The sequence below is a fragment of the Balaenoptera physalus genome, assembly GCF_965194825.1.
Source record: "Balaenoptera physalus genome assembly, chromosome: 10".
Classification (NCBI taxonomy): domain Eukaryota; kingdom Metazoa; phylum Chordata; class Mammalia; order Artiodactyla; family Balaenopteridae; genus Balaenoptera; species Balaenoptera physalus.
Window position 1 is genome coordinate 108946153 of NC_138889.1, and position 19945 is coordinate 108966097.

The 19945-nt window shown below is 60.1% G+C and overlaps 2 protein-coding genes across 2 annotated transcripts; both read right to left on the bottom strand.

Moving 5' to 3' along the window:
* Positions 1–1072: 1072 nt before the first annotated feature.
* ACY3 (aminoacylase 3) lies at positions 1073–5867 on the bottom strand (the record flags this gene model as incomplete). Its single annotated transcript, XM_082476801.1, is given in 8 exon segments — positions 1073–2091; positions 2095–2097; positions 3783–3889; positions 4017–4125; positions 4346–4685; positions 4687–4770; positions 5629–5843; positions 5847–5867. Coding segments are annotated over 8 exon segments (1140 nt in total). The 3' UTR covers positions 1073–1830.
* Positions 5868–8790: 2923 nt separating this feature from the next.
* On the bottom strand, positions 8791–15690 carry LOC309636582 (aldehyde dehydrogenase family 3 member B2-like). The gene is given in 9 exon segments (XM_082409850.1): positions 8791–11626; positions 11863–11962; positions 12557–12723; positions 13426–13812; positions 14079–14160; positions 14262–14323; positions 14326–14346; positions 14661–15078; positions 15464–15690. Coding segments are annotated over 9 exon segments (1716 nt in total). The 5' UTR covers positions 15626–15690; the 3' UTR covers positions 8791–11309.
* Positions 15691–19945: the final 4255 nt, after the last annotated feature.

Genomic DNA, 19945 nt, shown 5'->3' on the forward strand with positions numbered 1-19945 from the left:
CAGGGAGGCCTGCTGCTTCCACCCCCTGTGCCCCCGGTCCCTGCCTGCCAGGCTGGGAGCAAGCCCTCGGGGAGAGCATGGGCCGACCCCCAGCATAGACCCACGGCCAGCTTTGGGAGGAAGGCTGCACCAGCACTGGGGTCTGCTGCTGGGCAAGATGGGGGAGAGTTCTCTGCGCCTGTGATGGAGGGTACCAGCGGCTCCCAGGTGCGACCCTGTCCCAAGATGCACAGTGGGGCAGGTGAGAAATAGGCAGGTGATGGAGGGGTTTGGGGGATCTGCACCAGTCCTAGTGGCTCCCCCTCAGCCCGGACTCCCAGGGCCCCGGGGTTCTACTGGCTCCTGGTGTGTGTGTGTGCTTGCACGTGCCTTTGGTCTGTGTGATGGGACATCCCCCCACACACACACATGCTCATGCATACGTGGGCACACTCACATGTCAGCCCAAATGCATAAACGAACTCAAGACCTGATGATCTGCCACCACTCCTGTGCACATGTGCACAAGCTCCTCTTACACACGCGCACACAAACACATACACACCATGCACACAGGCACGCTTCCCTTTACAGCCTCCTCCCCGGCCAGTCTGCCCTTCCTGCCGGAGGCGCCTGCTGGCCCCCTGCCCCCTCATCCATCTTGCCTGCCAGCCTGTCCCTGGTGCCCCCACATCCTTCACACCTTCTCATCTCGCTGCTCAATAGCAGAAGTCAGCGTGGCAGCTGTGCCCGCGGGGAGATGGATGGGCCAGGAGGCGGGGGTGTAGAGGGGCCAGGGAGTGATGCCTGGAGAGAACGGAGCTCTGGGCTCCACCAGCCCCACCGTCAGGCAGGAGCGATGCTCTCAACACAGGGGTGGGGTGGGGTGCGGGCCCGGGGGGTGGAGCATGGAAAGGGTGAGGCTGTGTCCAGGCCCCATCCCGCCCCATCCAGTTCAGCCCTGCTGTGGACACCCTGCAGAGTGTCTGGGCAGGACTGAGGGGACCCCACCGCAGACCCTGTGCCCGCTCCCTCCCCGACGCTGACTTCTTGTCCTGGGTGGTGCAGGAGACTTCCGCCTGCCCTACCTGCCCTACCTGCACCTCCTCCCTGCATCCCTGTGCCTGGACGGCTGTCCTGGGTAGGAAGAGCCTTGTCGAGCTGCACCCCTTCCCCAGCCTTGACGCTCCCTGAGCCCCCATGAGCCCTGAGCTCATTACATACCTGGAAATGCACATCTGGGCTGTGCCACCAGCCACACATGGATCCCCCCGGAAGAATGCCCAAGATACTGAGGCTCTCAGAAACACATGTGTGTGCAGACACACACACACACACACACACACAACCACGGAGCACCTGGGGCAGGCACACGCCTGGACACACACACACACGGGCACACAGAGATCGACCTTCTGGCCCTGGGAACGCAGAGGGGTTGGAGCCCTCCTCTGGGTCATGGCCTCCTCTGGAAGCCCCTCTGCTGGCCCCAGGACAGTATTTCTCCAAGTCCTCCCCCAACACACACACACACACACACACACACACACACACACACACACACACACTATGGGATCTTCCCCCTGGGCACTGATGAAAATGCGTGGGCACAGAGACAGACACCCCTGGCCCCAGTACACACAGAACGTCCAAGAGCACCCTGAGCCAGACCTGCCCCAGATCCTGAGGTCACAGAGAGGGGCCATGCAGGTGAGAGGACGTGAACCATGGACCCCTGGACATCTTCCATCTTATAGAATGGGAAACTGAGGCAGGGAGGTGTGGGGATATGGCAAGAAACTTGGTACACAGCGGGTGGCAAAGGGGGGGCCCTGGGCTCGAGATTGTGCCTCAGGACCCACTGTTCAGAAGGGCGGGCTGAGGCCGGGCAGGTGTGGCCTGGATTAGGGACCCTGGCGGGGTGGAGGCCAGTGCGGGCAGGGCAGGCACGGAGAACGTGAGCTTCTCAGTCTGGAGGAAGGCAATGCCCTCCTCATAGTAGGCAACCTCGTTGATGAACACAGGGTCCATGGCGGACTCCCCCTCACAGAGCACGTCCTCACCGCTGAACATCTGGAAGATGGGTGCACCAGGCCACAGTGGTTCGAAGTCTCAGTCCTGGGAGAAGAGCCAAGGGCCAAGGTTGCTGGGGCCGACCTCTGCCCTGGCCCCAGTGCGAGCAACCCCAGCAGGGACTGCCTAAGAGATGCCCCTCACTTATGGCCCTGCCCACTTGCTCCTTCACTTCCTCGATCAATGCAACAGGGTGTCTGCTGAGATGCCAACTGGCTCTGTGTCTAGAAATGGAGACACAGGTCACCTTAGAAAGACGCTTGTCATTGTGGAAGTGTACCCTAGTGGTTACGGGCACAGATAGTGAAGGCTGCGTTCAAAGCCTTGCTAGCTGTGTGATCTTGAGCAAGTTACTTAACCTCTCTGGTCCTCAGCTTCCCCATCTGTAAAATAGGGATTATTCTATCTCCTCCTATTATCCTGAAGTCTAAATTAAACAGGTAATAGTGCTTAAAACAGTGCCTGACACATAGTGAATGTAATATAAAAGTTTATTAAATAAATTTTTAAATTGTGGGAGAAATCACTCAAAATGTCTATTATCCAGCATCCACAAGAAAGATGAGCCTCTAGCCCTAAACACTGAAAGGGTGGTGCCCCCTCCACCATAATGCTGTTACAAGTAAAATAACACCTCAAAATAAAACATGAAGCTGTAATAAGAGCAAAAAAGTCCAGCCAAGTTCTGATTTTTCCTACCGTTGTTATTTGGTCCTTTTAAAAGGACCACATTTTTGAAATGTCAAATTCTTCCTAATATTTATCTCTCTTTTGTGCCCATGCTTTGCTGTGCCCTCGGCTGGGGTTCTGCTTGCCTTGGGAGCCAGACCACAGCTGCCCCTCTCAGGGATGGGCAGGGCTGACGAAGCAAGGTCCCTGAGCCGGAACCATATCCTTGCAGAGGTTCAGCATTACCTGGTCAGCTCTGGCAGGAGAGGACCCTGCTGGCCCACAAAGACTCATTATGAAGGAGGGGGCTCCGGATGGTCACTGGGCTCAGGAGCAGGGCTTTGCGGTGGGTGGGGGAGGGCCAGTGCCAACAGAGCAGGTGGCTCTCTCTGAAGCTCCTCCCACCTCTGAAGGCCAGTTGGGGGGCTTGGGGAACAGGTACTAAGCAGGCTAGGACCCTGCCGCCTGGGACTGCAGGACATAAAAGGCCACTGGAGGGCATGGGCACTGCTCAACAGCGACCCCATGTGGCAGCAAGTAGAGCAGCAGCTGGTGGGCTGCCTATTCTTCCCCACCTCCTTTTTCGCTAGGTGTAGAAGCAGGATTACCCCATTCCTGTGACAACGAGGAAAGGGAGGCCTGGAGATGGAGATGCTGGACTCCCTGCTAACGTGCAGAGGGATGCTCGCGGAATTAATTGGAAGGGTTTAATTAAAGAGAGGGTTCTGTATTTGCACCTCTAAGCAGGTGAATTGGGTCCTGCCTGCTCCACATCCCCTCCCTTCTTCCGCCTTCGGAGGCGAGGGAGGCGTGTCCAGGCTGTTGAGGAGCCCCCCCTGCTCTCCGCAGGCGCTGTGAGGATCACTGTGGCCCCGAGTGCCAGGCCTGCGTGTGGGGTTCCCCGGGAGGCAGTAGGGGCGGGCATGGGGGGCCCAGCCTCCTGTCCTGCTCCTGATTCTGAGGTGCTGATGACACACCCTGTGGGAGGCACCTGTGATCCCTCCCTCTGGGCCTCAGGCTCCCCTGACACCCCAAGGCTGTGACCCTGGAGTCTCACACACCCGCAGCTGAGGGTGCACGGTGCCGGCCAGGTCCCTGGCCTCGGTGCGTGGGAAGTCCACGCTGCTCACGGTTCCGTATGCCTCCATCTCCATGCCTGTGCAGGAGGCTGGGGCTGTGAGCCCGTCCCTCCCTCCAGGCCCAGGGCCGAGTGGGCGGTGGGGAGCCTGGCTCCTTGGTCCCGCCGGGGCCAGGCCCTCTCCTCTCTGGGCCTTAGTTTCCCAGCAAGACCCCGGGGGGTCTCTTGAACAGCTCGATGAAGTCTACAGCTGCGGCCACCAGGACCCTCATCCTGGTGAAAACGTTGGCCCGCAGCACCCTTGAGGCCGGGGCGCAGCTCCAGGGCTGAGGACCGAGAAGGGAGGGGTCAGGCCACGCCCGAGAAGAGGGGGCGCGCCAGACCTCAGGCCCGGACCCCGCCCATCGTCTGGCCCCGCCCTTCCAGGGCCCGCCCACTTCTGAGGTCACCACCTACCCTTTCCATTCTAGTTCGCAGTGTGCTCGCTCTGACTCTCCTCCCCCCGCCACTGGTGCGGGATGACCGGCCGGGAGCTCAGGGCTCTGCAGCCGGGGGTTGGGGGGGGCGGGTCAGGGCCCCAGGCTGCTCGGGAGTGGAAGATGAGGCGGGAGTGGGGTGAGGGGGGAGAGCCCGGAGGGAGCACTCGCCTCCCTGTGCCCTCCTGTGGGGAGGGGAGAGAGGGACCACAGGGTCCGGAGCACCGCAGGCCCCGGGGGCTGAAGCCCAGAAGAGGTGGCCGGGCAGGGCCTCTGTCCCCTTCTCCCCCTCCCCTGCTGTGTACTCTGGGAGGCTAGGGCCACCTGTAGGTGGTGGCACAGGTACATGGCATAAACGTTGTAGGTGCCTTCCAGGTGAGGCCGTGGTGTTGTGAAGGTCTGGGATAAGTAGAAGGCTGGCCCGAGGCCTTGGGCCCCAGCAGCTGGTTCAGGTCTCTGGCCCTTGACAACTCGTGTGGGGCATCCGGGTTGGCCCTGGCATTTCAGGGGCGAAAACGTAGTGTCAGCCCCTGACAGTCTCAGTCAGAGATCAGAGGGTCAGAGTGTGTGGGTGGTGCGGGGGAGGGCAGCCTTGTGCCGACAGGAGTGAAGCCCCTGAGACCCTGCAGGAGGGACAGAGCAGCTCAGGGGCTCATGTGGATGCCTGCCCCCTCGCACGGCCCCAAACCCTCGGCCTGGCCCTGCCCACCTGCCTCATCAGCTCTCACGGCGGCCACACCTCCAAGCACTGTGCTGGTCTCGCCTTCAGGCCTCATACCTGCTGGGCCCTTCCCTGGAACTCCTTCTCTCCTCTCCACCCGGTTAACTTATACTCACCCTTTGGGGCTTGGCTGAGATCCCGCCTCCTTCCGGAAGCCTTCCCTGACTGCCCTTGACCAAGTTAGATGCTTCGTGTAGCCCCCACACCTGCATTTAGCCTCCTGGTTTGTGGTCGCTGAGTCCTTTCTCTGTCTCTGTCCTTTCTCTGTCCTTAGTAAGCTGAGGACAGCGCCTCAGTCCTATTCCCCATTCTCTCAGCAGAGCTGGCCTGAGATGGGGCTCAGAGATGGGGCTCGGCCAGTATCCACTGAAGGAAGGTATAAACAGCGGTTGCTTAAACGCAGCCTGTGGGGTGCTGATGTGAGGCAAGCCCGGGGTCTGGGGAACCCAGAAGAGGCCCCGTCTCAGCCTGGGATCAGGAAGGGCTTCCTGGAGGAGGTGACATCAATCTGAATTTCTCTAAACTGAAAAGGGGGGAATGGGCATCACAGGCAGAAGGGTGCCTCCTGCCGGGTGGAGGACTGGACCAGCTTAGCAGGTGGGGGCCCTACAGCAGCGGGGCAGGAAGCTCACCTGAGGAAGGACCCGGTGAAGGCATGACTGAGGTCATGGCCCACGTAGCGGCAGCAGGCGGCTGAGGCCACCGGGCTGGCCAGCAGCACAGGCACGGTGGAGAAGCTGAGTCTCTGCACCTCCCCTGGGACCCGCAGCCAGTGCCGGGCCAGGTAGGCGCTAGCTGTCTCATTGCCGTGAGTGGCCCTGGTCACTGCCACGTGGTGCAGGGCCTCTCAGGGCACCAGCAGCCAGCACATCGCCGTGTGGGGTGGCGCACCTGGTGGGTGGACCTACTTAGGCAACCCTGGCGCCAGCACAACCCCCAGTGCTTAGAGCTGGGCTGGTGGTGGTGAGCTCCCTGAGGCCTGAGGAGCCCAAGCCAGGCGGGGCGGTTGCTTGTCCAAAGCCGTGGCTGGATGTTAGCTCAGCGGTGTCCCACCTGCACCTCCAGTGGCCCAGGTTGGTCCCTCCTGGTGCCTGCAGTCCCTCCCTTGGCACCCTTCCCTCGAGGGTAAGCATTGCCCTCCCCTGCCTTTCTCTGAGGAGATCATTTCTCTGCTCCCTTTGGAGAGAAGGAGTTTCTTTCTTCCAAGTTGAGAAAAGGGGCCCAGACTAGGGAAGATGGATTCACCAAGGCACACTCCCTATAGCAAGAGGGCTGTGCTCCCATTTTACAGATGAGTAAACCGGGCCCAGCACGGGAAGGGGACGTGTCACAGGAGCTGGCTGTGGAGTGTCGGGTTCCAGGCGACTCCTGCTCCTTCCTGCCCCTCCCCCATGCTCCTCTGAGCTGGTGCAGGGGCCTTAGGGAAGGGGTGGTTACCTGTCAATGCAGGTCTCAGCTTCCTGGGCCACCAGGGCTGGGATGTGCACCTCCTGGAACAATGGGTATTTATGGGCCAGGAGATCGCTGGGCAGGAAGTGTCTGTGCTGAGTTGGTGGAGAGCAGGGGGCAGGAGTGGATGATGGGCTGAGGTCCACCCAGAGGTCAGTAGTGCTGGGGTCTCCCTGCCTGCCTCTACCTCACACTGTTGCTTGCTGCTGCCATGGTCCATTGAGTCCAGGTCCTGCGGCCAGGACCCTGCCCTTGCCCTTGGTCCCTCCTCTGGGAATCTCAACATCCCCGCCTCCTGGGGCCAGCTGGGGCTCCCGCTGGGGAGCTGCACAAGGCTTTGGGAAATTGCTTTCAAGGACTCTTTAAAGCCTGGGATGAAGACTACTCCCCCAGAGAGAGCCCTGGAGGGCTGCCAAGTGCAGGCCGTTCATTGCCCGGGTGTCCAGCCAAGGGAGGGCAGGCCTGGAATCCACCACTGGCTGAGCCATGGGCCACCACCAGACCAGGCCGCTACAAGTTGCCTGTTGAGGCGGTAATTTGGTGGCCACCCAGATGAGGAATATCCCCCTCCCTCTATCCCTTCAGCAACATGCTTCTGTCCCTGCAGCCCTCAGAGGGCTAGGGTCACTCCTGGGTCACCCTTTACCCTAAAGGACTATGAGCTGTGGGGTCCCAGCTTTACAGCTCTTTGATGCTTTAAACAATTTCAAAATATTTCATTGTTTTTGATCGTTTTCAGGGACAGGTATGACTCAAATGATTCAGCTTGCTTTGTTTTGGAAATGACCCTCAGATCCATTTTACAGATGTGGAAACTGAGGCTCAGACAGGATGCCCAAGGGTACCCAGGACACTAGAGGCAGAACTGGAATTGGAACCTGGTGGGGGGGGTCCAATCTGAGCCCACTCTCCTCTTGCTGCTCTCAAGGGACAAGGGGGGAAGGATGAAGACTAAAAGTCCCCTGCACGTGGCCCCAAGTCCTGTCCTTTCCCCAGGAGCCGAGGGCGGTCCAGTGGTCCCTGAGGAGAGAGGCACTGTTGGGCAGTGACCGTCAGGTCACCAGTGCCTACTGTGTGCCAGCACTGGGGCCCTGAAGCTGGGCCTCCCCCAGGCGTCTGGTCCCAGGCCTTCTTCACGACCAGGCTGAGTCCTCCCAGGAGGTGTCAGCCCTGCTCCAGAACCAGGCCCAGCAGCTGGGGCTCCCTCCAGGCCAGCCCTCTTCGCAGCTGCTCAGATCACACGCAAGGGCTGGGCTCACCCCGCACTCTCCTGCTCTCCTGCTCACCCCCATAGGTGGAGCTGTGGGACCTGTCAGGCCTGCTGGTACCTCAGTAGGGTAGCTGGAGGGGTGGGGTCACTGAATCTTCATGGGCGATGGCCCTGGCGGCCGCAAACGGAAGGCAGCTGTAATTCGCTCTGTTCGTGGGGCTGGACCTGGGCTCTGGGAGGTTGAGCGACTCGGCCGACCCCCTGGCCAGTGGTGGCGGAGCGAGTCAGTGGGGTGTCTGCCTCCCTCCGGGTCCCTGCTCCCCGCTTCGCTCAGGGTGGGGACCTCAAGGCCCCGCATTCTAAGGCAGAAGCCGCAGTCTTTGAGAGGCCCGCCCAGGCTGTCGGAGTTCTGCTGATTCTCTCGGTGCTGGGCCTCTTGGGAAGGAAGGAAGGGCCTGAGCAGCAGCCCTGGCTATTTGGGGGGTTGCTGGAGACCAGAATGCTTCCTGCCAGGAGGTGGTGGGCCCCCAGCTCTGGGGAGGACAGCCTTACGGGGTCCTGGAAAGTTTCACTTCCCCTGGCTGGGGTCCAGCGTCCCCATCTTAGAAGGTATATATATATATATTTTTTTTAAAGTAATTTATTTTTTAAATTGAAGTATAGTTGATTTACAATATTGTGTTATATATATATATATATTCTTTTTAAAATTCTTTTAATTTTTTAAATTAATTCTTCATTATAGGTTATTACAAGATATTCAATATAGTTCCCTGTGCTATACAATAGGACCTTGTTTTTTATTTTATATATGGTAGTATGTATATGTTAATCCCATACTCCTAATTTATCCCTCCCCCACTTCCTCTTTGGTAAGCATAAATTTGTGTGTTTTTTTAGTTTTTGTTTTAAATTTATTTATTTATTTAGGCTGTGCCAGGTCTTAGTTGCAGCATGCGAACTCTTAGTTGCAGCATGCATGCAGGATTTAGTTCCCCAACCAGGGATCGAACCTGGGCCCTCTGCGTTGGGAGCACGGAATCTTAACCACTGGACCACCAAGGAAGTCCCCATAAATTTGCTTTCTATGTCTGTGAATCTGCTTCTGTTTTGTAAATAAGTTCATTTGTACTAATTTTTAGATTCCACATATAAGTGATATCATATAATATTTGTCTTTCTCTGACTTACTTCACTTCGTGTGATAATCTCTAGGTCCATCCATGTTGCTGCAAATGGCATTATTTCATTCTTTTTATGGCTGAGTAATATTCCATTGTACATTTGTACATTACATTGTACATTCCTTATCCATTCATCTGTCGTGGGACATTTAGGTTGCTTCCGTGTCTTGGCTATTGTAAATAATACCACTACAAACATTGGGGTGCATATATTTGTTTGAATTAAAGTTTTCTCCAGATATATGCCCAGGAGTGGGATTGCTACATCATATGGTAACTCTATTTTTAGTTTCTTTAAATAATCTCCATACTGTTCTCCATAGTGGCTGCATTGATTTATATTCCCACAAAAAGTATAGGAGGCTCCCCTTCTCTCCACACCCTCAGAAAGTGTTTATAGAATGGAAGGGCATCTGGGAGCCGGGCCAAGAGCTCCCAGGAACAGCAGCCCCCAATCCCAACTAAGTGTGCAAGCTCGTGCGTGTGTGCACTGGTGTCCGTGTGTCTGAGGATCTGTGTATTCACGTCTGTGCTGCGTGTACCAACGTGTGTGCGAGCCACAGCAGTGAGAACAGTCTGGAGGTGGGCCTGCTGAGTCACACCTCTGAGCCCCAGGAAGTAGAGGGGGCCCCCAGCCCCCACTGGCTCTGACACCCCTCCCTGACAAGCTGTGTGACTTGGGGAGTCAGTGCCCTCTCTGGGCCTTGGCTCCTGCCTGTGAAATGGGAATGAGGCTCCCTCCTGGGTCCGGGCAGCTGTGAGGAGTGAGGGAGCAAAGGGGCAGGTGCAAGCTTGGAGAACGGACACATGCACAGCAGACCCTGGCCTGATGGAGGGCAGAGGCATTGTGAGTATCCAAAGGTCCAACTTCTTCACTGCAGTTGAGGAAACTGAGGCCCAGAGAGGGGTCAGAACCTGAAACATCCCACAAAATTGTAAGTCTTGGCTCAGGAGAGCCACGTGACCTGGGAGCCACACCCAAGGGCCACTGTCCAGTGGCTTTGTTTTTTTTGTTGCTGCTGTTGTTGTTTTTGGCCACGCCGCGACATGCGGAATCTTAGTTCCCCAACCAGGGATCAAACTCGCGCCCCTTGCAGTGGAAGCACGGAGTCTTAACCACTGGACTGCCAGGGAACGCCCTGTCCAGTGGCTTTGGAGCCCCTGCCTGACCCTCTACCATCCTGACCAGGCTCTGAGTCCCCCTTTGGCCTCTGCTCACCCCCTCCTGTCAGCCTTTCACAGCGCCCTCATATCAGGTGCTCCTTTATGCCCCCCCGGACCACCCTGCTCACTCCTTCTTGCTGGCCTAGTGTCCTGGGGTGGGGGTGGGAGGAGGACTCACCCCATATTGTTGTTTTTCTTAATGACCCACTCTGGACTGTGGCCTGTTCCCAGAGTGGAACCAGCATCTATGGCTGAAGCTGACCTCTGAGCCCTAAGGAACCCTGGGACCACCCCCAAGCCTTGGGACAGCAGCATGCCATGATTGCTGGACAAGCAGAGGCTGCTGTCACAGAACCTGTGACTGTGACAGAGCCCTGGGAAGCACTGGGAGGTGTGTGGCCAGGGGCACCTCTGCAGCCAGGGCCTCTGCCCAATGCTGGCTTAACTTACATCAGAGTCTGGACTCTACTATGTCCGGGGTGGGGGCCCCTGGGCCCCAGACACATATGATCCCATTTAACACTCACACCAACTGTAAGAGGTAGGTGGGAACCCCATTCTACAAGATAAGGCTCAGAGAAGTTAAGGGACATGCCCAAAGGCACTCAGTAACAATATGGCCATGGACTGACGCAAACCCGAGCTTTCTAGGTGACGGAGCTACTGCAGGGATGGGTAGGGTTCTGTGTGAGCCAGATGAGGGCCACGAGACCATAAATCCCACTGTCACTCAGCTCTGCCCTGCTTTACCATATAAACTCAGTTCAGCCCTATCCTGGCTCTAAATCTGTTTTCCCACGTGTCAGATGAAGAGACCAGATTTAGATTCTGCCCGCCCTGACCTCCTTCTGGGAGATTAGAGCAGGAATGACGGATGTGGCCAGCATGTGCACAACCCCCTCCTATGCCCATAGCAGACATCACTAATCAACCATTGCACTCCTTCCTATAGATTCCACACACACCATCAGCGTCCTTGTAAATAACGCACTTCAGGCCGACACCACCGACTGGCCAGATCTGAGTTCAAGATCAGATCACTTCAGGTCAGACAAACCCAGCTCCCCAGACCAGGTGTGACTGGAGCTGTTAGAAATCACTCTGTATTTTGGGAGCTTATTTATAGATCTGACGTGAGGGAGTCTTCTCTAACCACCAGAGCTGCCCAACCTTGGGGGTGAGTTCTCTGTCACCAGATATGTTCAAGCAGAGGGTCAACAAATCTGTCAGGAGGCTGCAGAGGGGACTTTGGCCCTGAAAGGGGCTGGACCAGTGTCCCAGAGGTCCTGCCCAGCCAGGGGTCTGTTCAGACAAAGCCCCAGGAGCAGGACCTTTGTGTTCCTGGACAGGACACCTGCCTTTGGGGGGCCACTGAGCGCCTGGGCAGCAGCAGGGCAGGGGGGTCGTGGGGATGCGGCCCTGGAGATGGACAGGGTGCTCCCAGAAGGATGCAGCGCTGGTTGCCCAAGGCCCAGCTGAGCAACTTCTCTTTGCAGGCAGGAAAGGGCGGGTAGCGGATGTCCTTGAGCGCCTCCAGGCCCGAAGCGGAGAGCAGGCAGGTGCGGTGGTGGGAGAAGGTGTCGAAGGAGAACTTGCCGTGGTAGCTGCCCATTCCGCTGTTGTCTGCATGGGCACGGAAGTGAGGGCCGGCTCAGCAGCAGCCCACCGCCCAGCAGGGAGCTCAGGGAAAGCCAGGCCATTCTAAGAGCCATTTTGCAGATAAGAAAACTGAGGCCTTGAGAGGCCTGGGGCCTGGATCAACAGTGAGGGAAGGCAAAACTGGGCCTTCCTGGGTCTGGGGTGCCAACCCGAGCTTCCCTGGGAGTTGGGGCTGGAGGGTGAAGGAGGGCAGGGCTCACCGACTCCCCCTAGTGGCAGGGACGGCAGAGTCAGGTAGATGAAGCCCTCCTTGCCTCCAAAGGGGCCGCTGCTGATCCGGTGCAGCACCTGGTTCACTATCTGGTGGGAGGAGGGAGGCGGGGGGCAGGGGTGGGGGTGGGTGGGTGGGGGGTAGGCTCGTCATTCCACAGGGAGCAGAGGAGCCTCCCTTGTCTCCATCCTCTACTGAGTGAGTGTCGCCGCTCTGAGCTCACAGAGGCGAGTCCGTGGCCCTGAGAAGCGGCAGCGAGGGTCACAAGCAGCTGCAGGTCACAGGCTCCATGGCGGCCAGCCTGGCCCTGCCTGCCGGGCCCCACCTTTGCTCTGCCCCATCCCCCTTCAGGGGCTCTGCTCGCCCATACAGAACTTTTGCACGATTGAGGAAAAGAGGGCTGCCCCGGGGCAGGCCAGATAGAAGGAGCACCTCCTCGTCCAGGTGGGAGCTGCCCCGGCGCCAGGGCAGACAGTTGGCCAGCCACGTGTTGGCAGCTTCTTGACGCTGCTCCCCGTCTCTGCCAGGCACCTGCGTGCAGGGAGCCGTTGTCCAGTGGCCTGGAGTATAGTCACACTGGAGGCACCTGCTGCCCTAACCCTCACAAGTGGGCCGGGAAAGGGGAGGTGACCAGTCTCACTCTTTTGGGCCCCTCTGCTGCCCCCACCTCTGTCCAGCCCCACCTGGTTGCTGTTGGAGAAGGTGTACAGGGCCAGGGGCTTCTCCCGACGGTTGATGAAGTCGATGGCCTCGTCCAGGCTCCTCACGTTCATGATGGGCAGGATGGGCCCGAAGATCTCCTCCCGCATCACCAGCTCCGTCTCCTGCACGTCCACCAGCACCGTGGGAGCTGCCCGGGCACAGGGCACGGCTCGACCCTAGGGGTGGGGCCTCGGGCAGGCAGGGCCCAGGGACGCAGGGCTCCAGGCTCAGGGACGTTCTGGGGAAGGTGATCTCCCCACAGCCCCCGGAAAGTGACCTTGAGGGGCTCCCCAGCCTGACCGGAGCCCGTGGGGCCCAGAGAGCCCCTGAGCCTTGGTCTTACAGTCAGAGGGTGACCGGACCCGAGGTCCCAGGTCCCAGCCTGTTGGGGAGCAGCGCCACCCTCTGAGCCATTCGGCCCAGGAGACTGGGGCTGCTCTGTTCACAGCATAGCGGATGCTCAGGACGGGCTGTTGAAGTTCAGAACCAGGAACCGTGGGCTCATAGGACCTGGGGTCATGGCCCCGTGGAGCAGCGAGCTTGGGGCTGAAGTTTGGAGCCTGAGCCCTAGAACTCTGGGGTCTGAGCTTGGAGAAACCAGAGCCTGGGCCAGAGTGCTGAGTCGTGGGGTCACAGGCTCAGACACGGCAAGGCGGAACACTAGTGTCACAGAATCGTGGCACCAGAGCCGTGGACCAGGCTGGGCTCTAGCAGTGGGGTCGGGGAGCCTCAGGGCCCCAGGTTACAGGCTGGGCCCGGACTCGGGGCCCAGCTGTGGCCCCCAGCGTGGAGGGGCCGTAGCTGGGGTGGGCTGGGAGTGGGGCACAGTGGCAGGGAGGGCGGGACTCACCGATGTAGCGATCGCTTTCATCACTCTGGCCCCCGATGGCCACTCGGCCACAGCTCAGCAGGCCCCGGAGCCGCTGGAAATTCTTCTCACTGATGATGCGGCCCAGGTCTGGGGAGCTCTGGGGGTCTTCGCCATAGAAACGGGTGATGGCACTCTGCAGGGCGGGCAGCAGTCGAGCCTGCATTTCGGGGCTGCACAGGATATAGTCGGGGGCCACGCAGGTCTGCCCGGAGTTGAAATAGCGGAAGAAGGCCACGCGGTTGGCCACGGTCTGGGGGTCGCAGTTGTCGTCCACGTAGCAGGGGTTCTTGCCCCCCAGCTCCAGCGTGACGGGCGTCAGGTGCTTGGCGGCAGCAGCCATGACGATCTTGCCTACACGGGGGCCCCCTGGGGACATGAGAGTTGACCCCAAGCCTCAACTGCCCTTGGCCAGATGGTTCAGGCACCACCTTCGCAGCCCATCCTGGCTCACCCACTGGGTTATGCCCCCTGCCCTGCTGCCCCAGGATCCCACCGTGCCAGGCCCGCCTGCCTGGGGTGATTGCCACCTGGGATGCTCCAGCCCACTGGCCACCACTTCCTCCTTCCACGGCCTTCTCCATCCCGTTCTCAATGTCCCTCTCCCCCAGGACACTGGCCGGGGCCACCCTCACTCGTGAAGAGGATGTAGTCGAACTTGTGCTCCAGCAGCTGCCCCGTCTCCTCGGGCCCGCCCAGCACCACGGCAAAGCAGCTCTGCAAAGGGGGACAGACGGCTCAGGGGACACTGCAGGAGCTCCTACCGGCAGGGGTGCAGGTGTGGGACGCAGGTGCTGAAGGAGCAGGCCCACCCTCACCTGGTCCAGGTATCGGGGCAGCACCTCGGCCAGGACCTTCTCAGTGCTCTTGCTGATCTCGAGGGCTTCAGCAGTGCGCAGTTCCCTGAGGGGCGGGGCGGGGAGAGGGGGTGGGGCGGGGCAGGGAGAGGAGGGGGCCAGTTGTAGCCACTCCCCGTCTCCATTCAGTCCTCACACCTGCCGGGCAGGTGCCGGCCTCACTCCACCTTCAGGTGAAGAACATGGCTCAGAGAGGTGCCATGCCGGCCCCAAGGCCACACAGCCTGGGGATGGTGGGCCAGATGGGAACCAGGCCGTCTTAGCCACTTGGTGCTCCTCTTTCCTGGCTCTGTGGGTGGCTGTTAGGCCACGGGGCTGGGGGCACTGGCAGGGGGCAGGAAGGAGGAGGCTCTCCTTCACCTGCCGCGAGGGCGCCCACCAGGGGCACCAGGGTTAGGTACAGGGGGTAGTTCCAGGGGGCGGTGATGAGCACCAGGCCCAAGGGCTCCTTCCGGAGGAAGGCCGAGTCCAGCTGCGTGAGCTGGGGTGTGGGACGGACAGTGAGGCCCCACCGAGCATCACCCCAAAGCCCACCCCCCCAGGGTCCTCGGGCTGCCTGTGCAGTGGCGTCCCCACAGGGAGACAGAGGTCCCGAGAAAGTCCGCGACTCTCCCTGGGCCTGGGCCGAGCCGCCCTGGAGTTGCCCCCGCCTGGCCCGCGGGCTCACCGTGTTCTTGGCCACTGGCTCGTCCTTCATCCACGTGTGCAGGTTCTTGAGAGCCAGGTCGACCTCATTCTGGCAGAGGATGAGCTCCGAAATGTCCCCGCCAAAGGCCGACTGCGGTGGTGGGATTCGGGGGTCAGATCTGGGCGGGATGGGGAGGGAATCTAGTGCTTGAGGTCCTCAGGAGTCCCCAGGGTGGGTATGGGGACAATCTCCAGGGGCAGCACAGCTGGACCCCTGGGAACTGCCGTGAGGAGCGTGGGTCCTGGGGTCCCACCCCAGCTCTGCCACTTCCTGGCTGTGGGACCTTGGGCAAGTGACTTAACTCCCACGTGCCTCACTTTCCCCATCAGTGACATGGGACAGCAGTCAAACCTGCCTCGCAGTTTTGCTGAGCTGATGCAGAGCGCCTGCCACGCACGGCAGGCCAGGGAAGGGTCTGCTAAATACACAGGACTGAACTGGGGATGCAGCCAGCTCCCGCCCCCTCCCCCACCACCTTGTGCAGGTCCTGCGCCAGCGCCTCCTGCAGAAGCTGCTTGTTCTCTTGCAGGAAGCGGCTCAGGCCCTTCAGCTGGGCAGCCCGGAACTCAGCCGGCCGCGTGCACCCCGAGCCGAAGGCCTCCCGCAGCTGCTGCAGCGTGTCCGCGAAGGGGTCCATCCTGCCGGGCGGGGCAGCGTGGGCCGGGGCGCCCCACCTCCAGGCGCCCTCCACCGCCCCTGCCTGCACCCACATGGGCCCAGGGGCGCCCCCATGGGGACCCAGAGGGTTCCTTGCCTCAGAGGTCACAGAGCTTTCGTGGTGGCAGATGGGGAAACTGAGGCGGGGTGTGCCACAGGTCCTTGGAGCACGAGGACGGCTCAGTGTGCTCTGGGGAGGTGGTCCTGGAATAGGGTCTCAAAGCAAGGGGCAGAGGGGGCGCTGGGGCAGGCGGGGCGTCCATGGGAAGGCCTGCGGCACGGCTGACTGCGGCCTGGCGCCCATCCGGGCTTTGGCCTGACGCCCAAGGGAACCCCAGTGGGGCTGAGAGTGGAGAGGGATGGGGCATGGGGGTGGGAAGAAGGAGCCCAGCAGGGCCTCTGGGGGAGAACTGCCTGGACCTTGAGCAAGAAAGCGCTCTGAGCACCCCAGCTGGGGCCACAAAACCATACCATTGCCTGTGCCTCCACGTCTCTGTCTGTCTGTCTGTCTGTCTCTCTGTGACTCTGTCTGTCTGTCTTTCTCTGTGTGTGGACATGAGTCGTCCTCAGCATCCCACAGGCCTGAGCCCAGGACCTCTGCCTCAGAGCGCTGGCCGTGGAGTGAGCTGGGTCTCCACGTCCCCCTGGGCACCTGCAGCCCGGGGCCCCATCGGTACCTCCCCCTCCTCCTCTCTGGACCTCAGTCTTCTCATCTGGGAAGTGGGGACAGCACTCCTCCACGGGCGTGTGCAGCACAGGCCTGGCCACTGACGTTATTATTCTTAGGAGCCATAAGACGGGGAAAGCACTGGTGCCCGACTCAGGGGGCCACCCAAGCTGAGGAGTATGGGGAGATAGGAACAGAGGCTGGGCACGTTCCTGGGCAACACCTGCAGAACGACCTCCCTCCGCCTGGCAGTGAGGCCCTCATTCCCGGCACTGTCCATCCCCTCCCCCCATCCCACGGCCTGGGGGAGGACGTGGCCCACAGTAGGTGTTCAGTAAGGACTTGTCCACCATGCCTTAGGCTGGAACGGGCCCAAAACTGTGCCCACCCACAGCCGGGCCCAGGGGTGGTCCCACCTAGACCCCTGCCCCAGATTGCAGAGGGGCAGAGGAAAGTCAGTCCTAGGCCCAGGCTCCGGGCCAAGAGGGGCAGGGGGCCGTTTCCTCCCGAGTGCGTCCTGGAGGAGCTGGGACTGGCTGGGGCTGCTTTGGGCCCAACTCTGGCCACTGGCAGCGCCCACCCTCAGTCCAGGGTTGCCTGGAGCCCCTTCAGGCCTTCCCGTTCCAGGGCTGCCCCACAGCTCTGCCTGCGGTGCCAGCATCACCTGTCTCACCCGGCTTTCCCTGCCTGGGTTCAAGTGGCTCGTGGTCCGATCAGCCCTGCTCCAACTTTGTCCATGGCTCCCTAGAGACTCTCTAGGGCTGAATCAAGGCCAGAGTGGAGGAGTCTGGGGTGAGCTATGGCACCCAGGTGTCCTGAGGTCTGTCGAGGGACCCTGGCCCCAGCTCAGTCATACGTTTCCCAGGTGAGGCAAGCAGGGCAGGGGTTCCCTGACTTTCTCCACTGTCACTGTCTGTGTCCTCACTGTGCACACCTGGAGTGCCTGGGGACAGCCTCGGGCTTAGATTGTGCATGGCCAGATCCCCAGGCCCAGCCCCACCATTGCCCAGTCAAATGAGGAGGCAGACGGCTGAATGGGGCTGAGGTCGGCCGCATCCCCAGGGGCCCTGGAGCTGGACGGCTGGCTCCTGCTCTTCCTCCCAGGTGTTTGTTGAGGTGGGGCTGACTAAGGACCCTGGCTGCTGACCAGGCAGGCCCTGGCTGGACCTGGGCCACAGAGGTGACCACGGCAGACCTAGCCAGCCTGCGCAGAGCTCACAGTCTAGACATGGAACAACAATGACACTGAAAACAAGATAATTATAAACATGAGCTGGTGGGATTTCCTTGGTGGTCCAGTGGTTAAGACTCCGTGCTACCAATGTAGGGGGCCGGGTTCGATCCTTGGTCAGGGAACTAGATCCCACATGCTGCCACTAAAAGATTCCTCGTGCAGCAACTAAGACCTGGCGCAGCCAAATAAATAAATATTAAGAACAAAACAAAACAAAAACAAAAACATGAATTGGTGCCGCAGGCCCTGGGAGAGGCCGGCTGGAGACCCAGCAGAGGCCCCGACTGCAGTGGGAAAGGGGCAGGGGAGGGCCCTCGGAGGGCAGGCGTCGGGACAGAGGGGCTGGCACAAGCAAAGGCAAAGATTTAGAGAAACAAGATGCAACTGGGCAGGTCAGCAGCCTGACAGGACCTTCACATAGGGATTTGGGATCTATTCTGTGGGCACAAGAACACAGGCTGGAGGGGAAGCAGAGCTGGCACCTGGGGCCCAGCGCTCAGCGTGCATCGTCTCATTTAAGCCTCAAAGGTCTTTTTGTTACCTCGTTGTAAGGACGAGCAACCCGAGGCTCTGAGAGGTGATCCGATTTGCCCTCCTCACAGCTGCTACATGGTGGCTTCAGTCCCAGTCCTTGTGGCCCTGCAGCACCTCCCTCACCAGCATCAATGTGTGCCCTGCACTTTTTTCGACTTTTCAGCATCCTTCTGCAGCTTCCACATTTTCTACAGTGAGCATCCGATGCTTCCAGAATCAGAAATGAACAGTGAGTGTTGCTTCTACAACCTCCCAAGAAGCTTCCCTCGTCCCAGCTCCCCGGCACATCCCAATCACAGCCCGGGCCACACCTGGCTGGCCCCCGTCTGTCCACACGCCACCTCCTCCCCCAGCCTGGGGAGACTCTCGAGGGAGGACAGGGTCTGCCTCTACCCCCGGGGCCAGGCCAGCAGAGGCCAGGGATGGAGGGTTCCTCCGAGGGTACTCCTGGCTGTCACAGGGGTTGGGGTGGCGGGGGAGTGAGGCTTAGACTGCACGACGGGCTGGAGGTCACGTGCACAGCTGGGGCAGGGCAGCACCCACCTCCCTGCTCTGAGCCAGGCCCCAGGACCACGGCCCCCCATCCTGTGGCCTCACATCCCATTCCTCTCCCCGCACCTCGTGCTGCCGGCCCTCACCCCGGAACCCCAGGTACCCCGCAGGTGTGGGCTCCGACCCTGGATCCTTTGCCGAGCCTTTGCCCTCTTTGCCTGACATGCTGCCTCCAGATGTGCCGACTCTGCTCCTGGCCCGTCTCACCGCTGCCTCTGCTGACGGCCAGTCCTCCCAGGAGCCTGCGCAGCCCCCCACCGGATGCCGCGGGCCCACGTCTGGCAGTGGAGTGGCACCCGGGCTGACCTAACCGAAGCTCCAGCTAGTCTGGCCTCCTCCTGGTTTACACATCGGCACCTCCGGCAGCTGCCTCACCCGACCTGGCACAGCTGGCCTGGGAACAGGTCTGGCAACTCCAGGCTGCTCTGTGATCGCTGGGAGGGCCTGGCAGAAAGTTACCTGATAAGGAGAAAGATAAGGTTACAGGATGAAAATATCAGTGGGACCCTGGCAGCCTCCTCCAGGATGCCCTCAGCCTGCAGGGCTCTTCGGCCCACCGAGGCCCCCGCACCAGGTCCTCATGTCTATGCCCCCATCTCCACCCTGCAGGGCTCCTTCATTTGCACTCTCCTAATGTGCCCGACTGGCATCCTTGGGGCAGAGGGAGGGGCCCTGGCAGCTGCAGAGAGAGCCTGGACGGGCTGGGGAACCTGTGGCTGCAGGGCGGCACACCTCGTTCCTTTTTTCCCTTATTCTCCTGTTTACTGTGTGACCCTAGGCAAGTTACTTAACCTCCCTGAGCCTCCCTGGGGTAACATTTGCACTTAATTGTCATGGTTCTTGAGAGGATCACATGAGAAGATGAAAGAATAGACAAGACATTTCATAGCTCCTGGCGCAAAGTCAGTGCTCTTAAGTGTTGGCTACTAATGTTTCCACGAGTCTTTCTTGAGCACCTGCTAGGTTCTGGGAAGCAGAAGAATGCGCTCAGGCCCCACCGCTATCCCTCATGTATGGTCTGACCCTGTCCCCCCACCAACCCCCAGCCTGTCCCAAGGGACCAAGAACACCCACGGCCAAGGGCTGTGGAGAGCCGTTCCAGGCAGAGCGTGAGAACCCTCTTGCATCGTGGGCAGGTGGGGTGTCTGAGGTCATCCCTGGCTGCGACTGGAACCAGGCCAGCGGGAGCCACACAAGACACCAGAAGGGAAGACAGGGCTGGCAAGACCGGTCTGAGAGCAGGGCGCAGAGGCTGGTGACTGAGGAGGCCCACCTCCCTGGAACCATCGGACTTTGCACTTCAAACGGGTGAA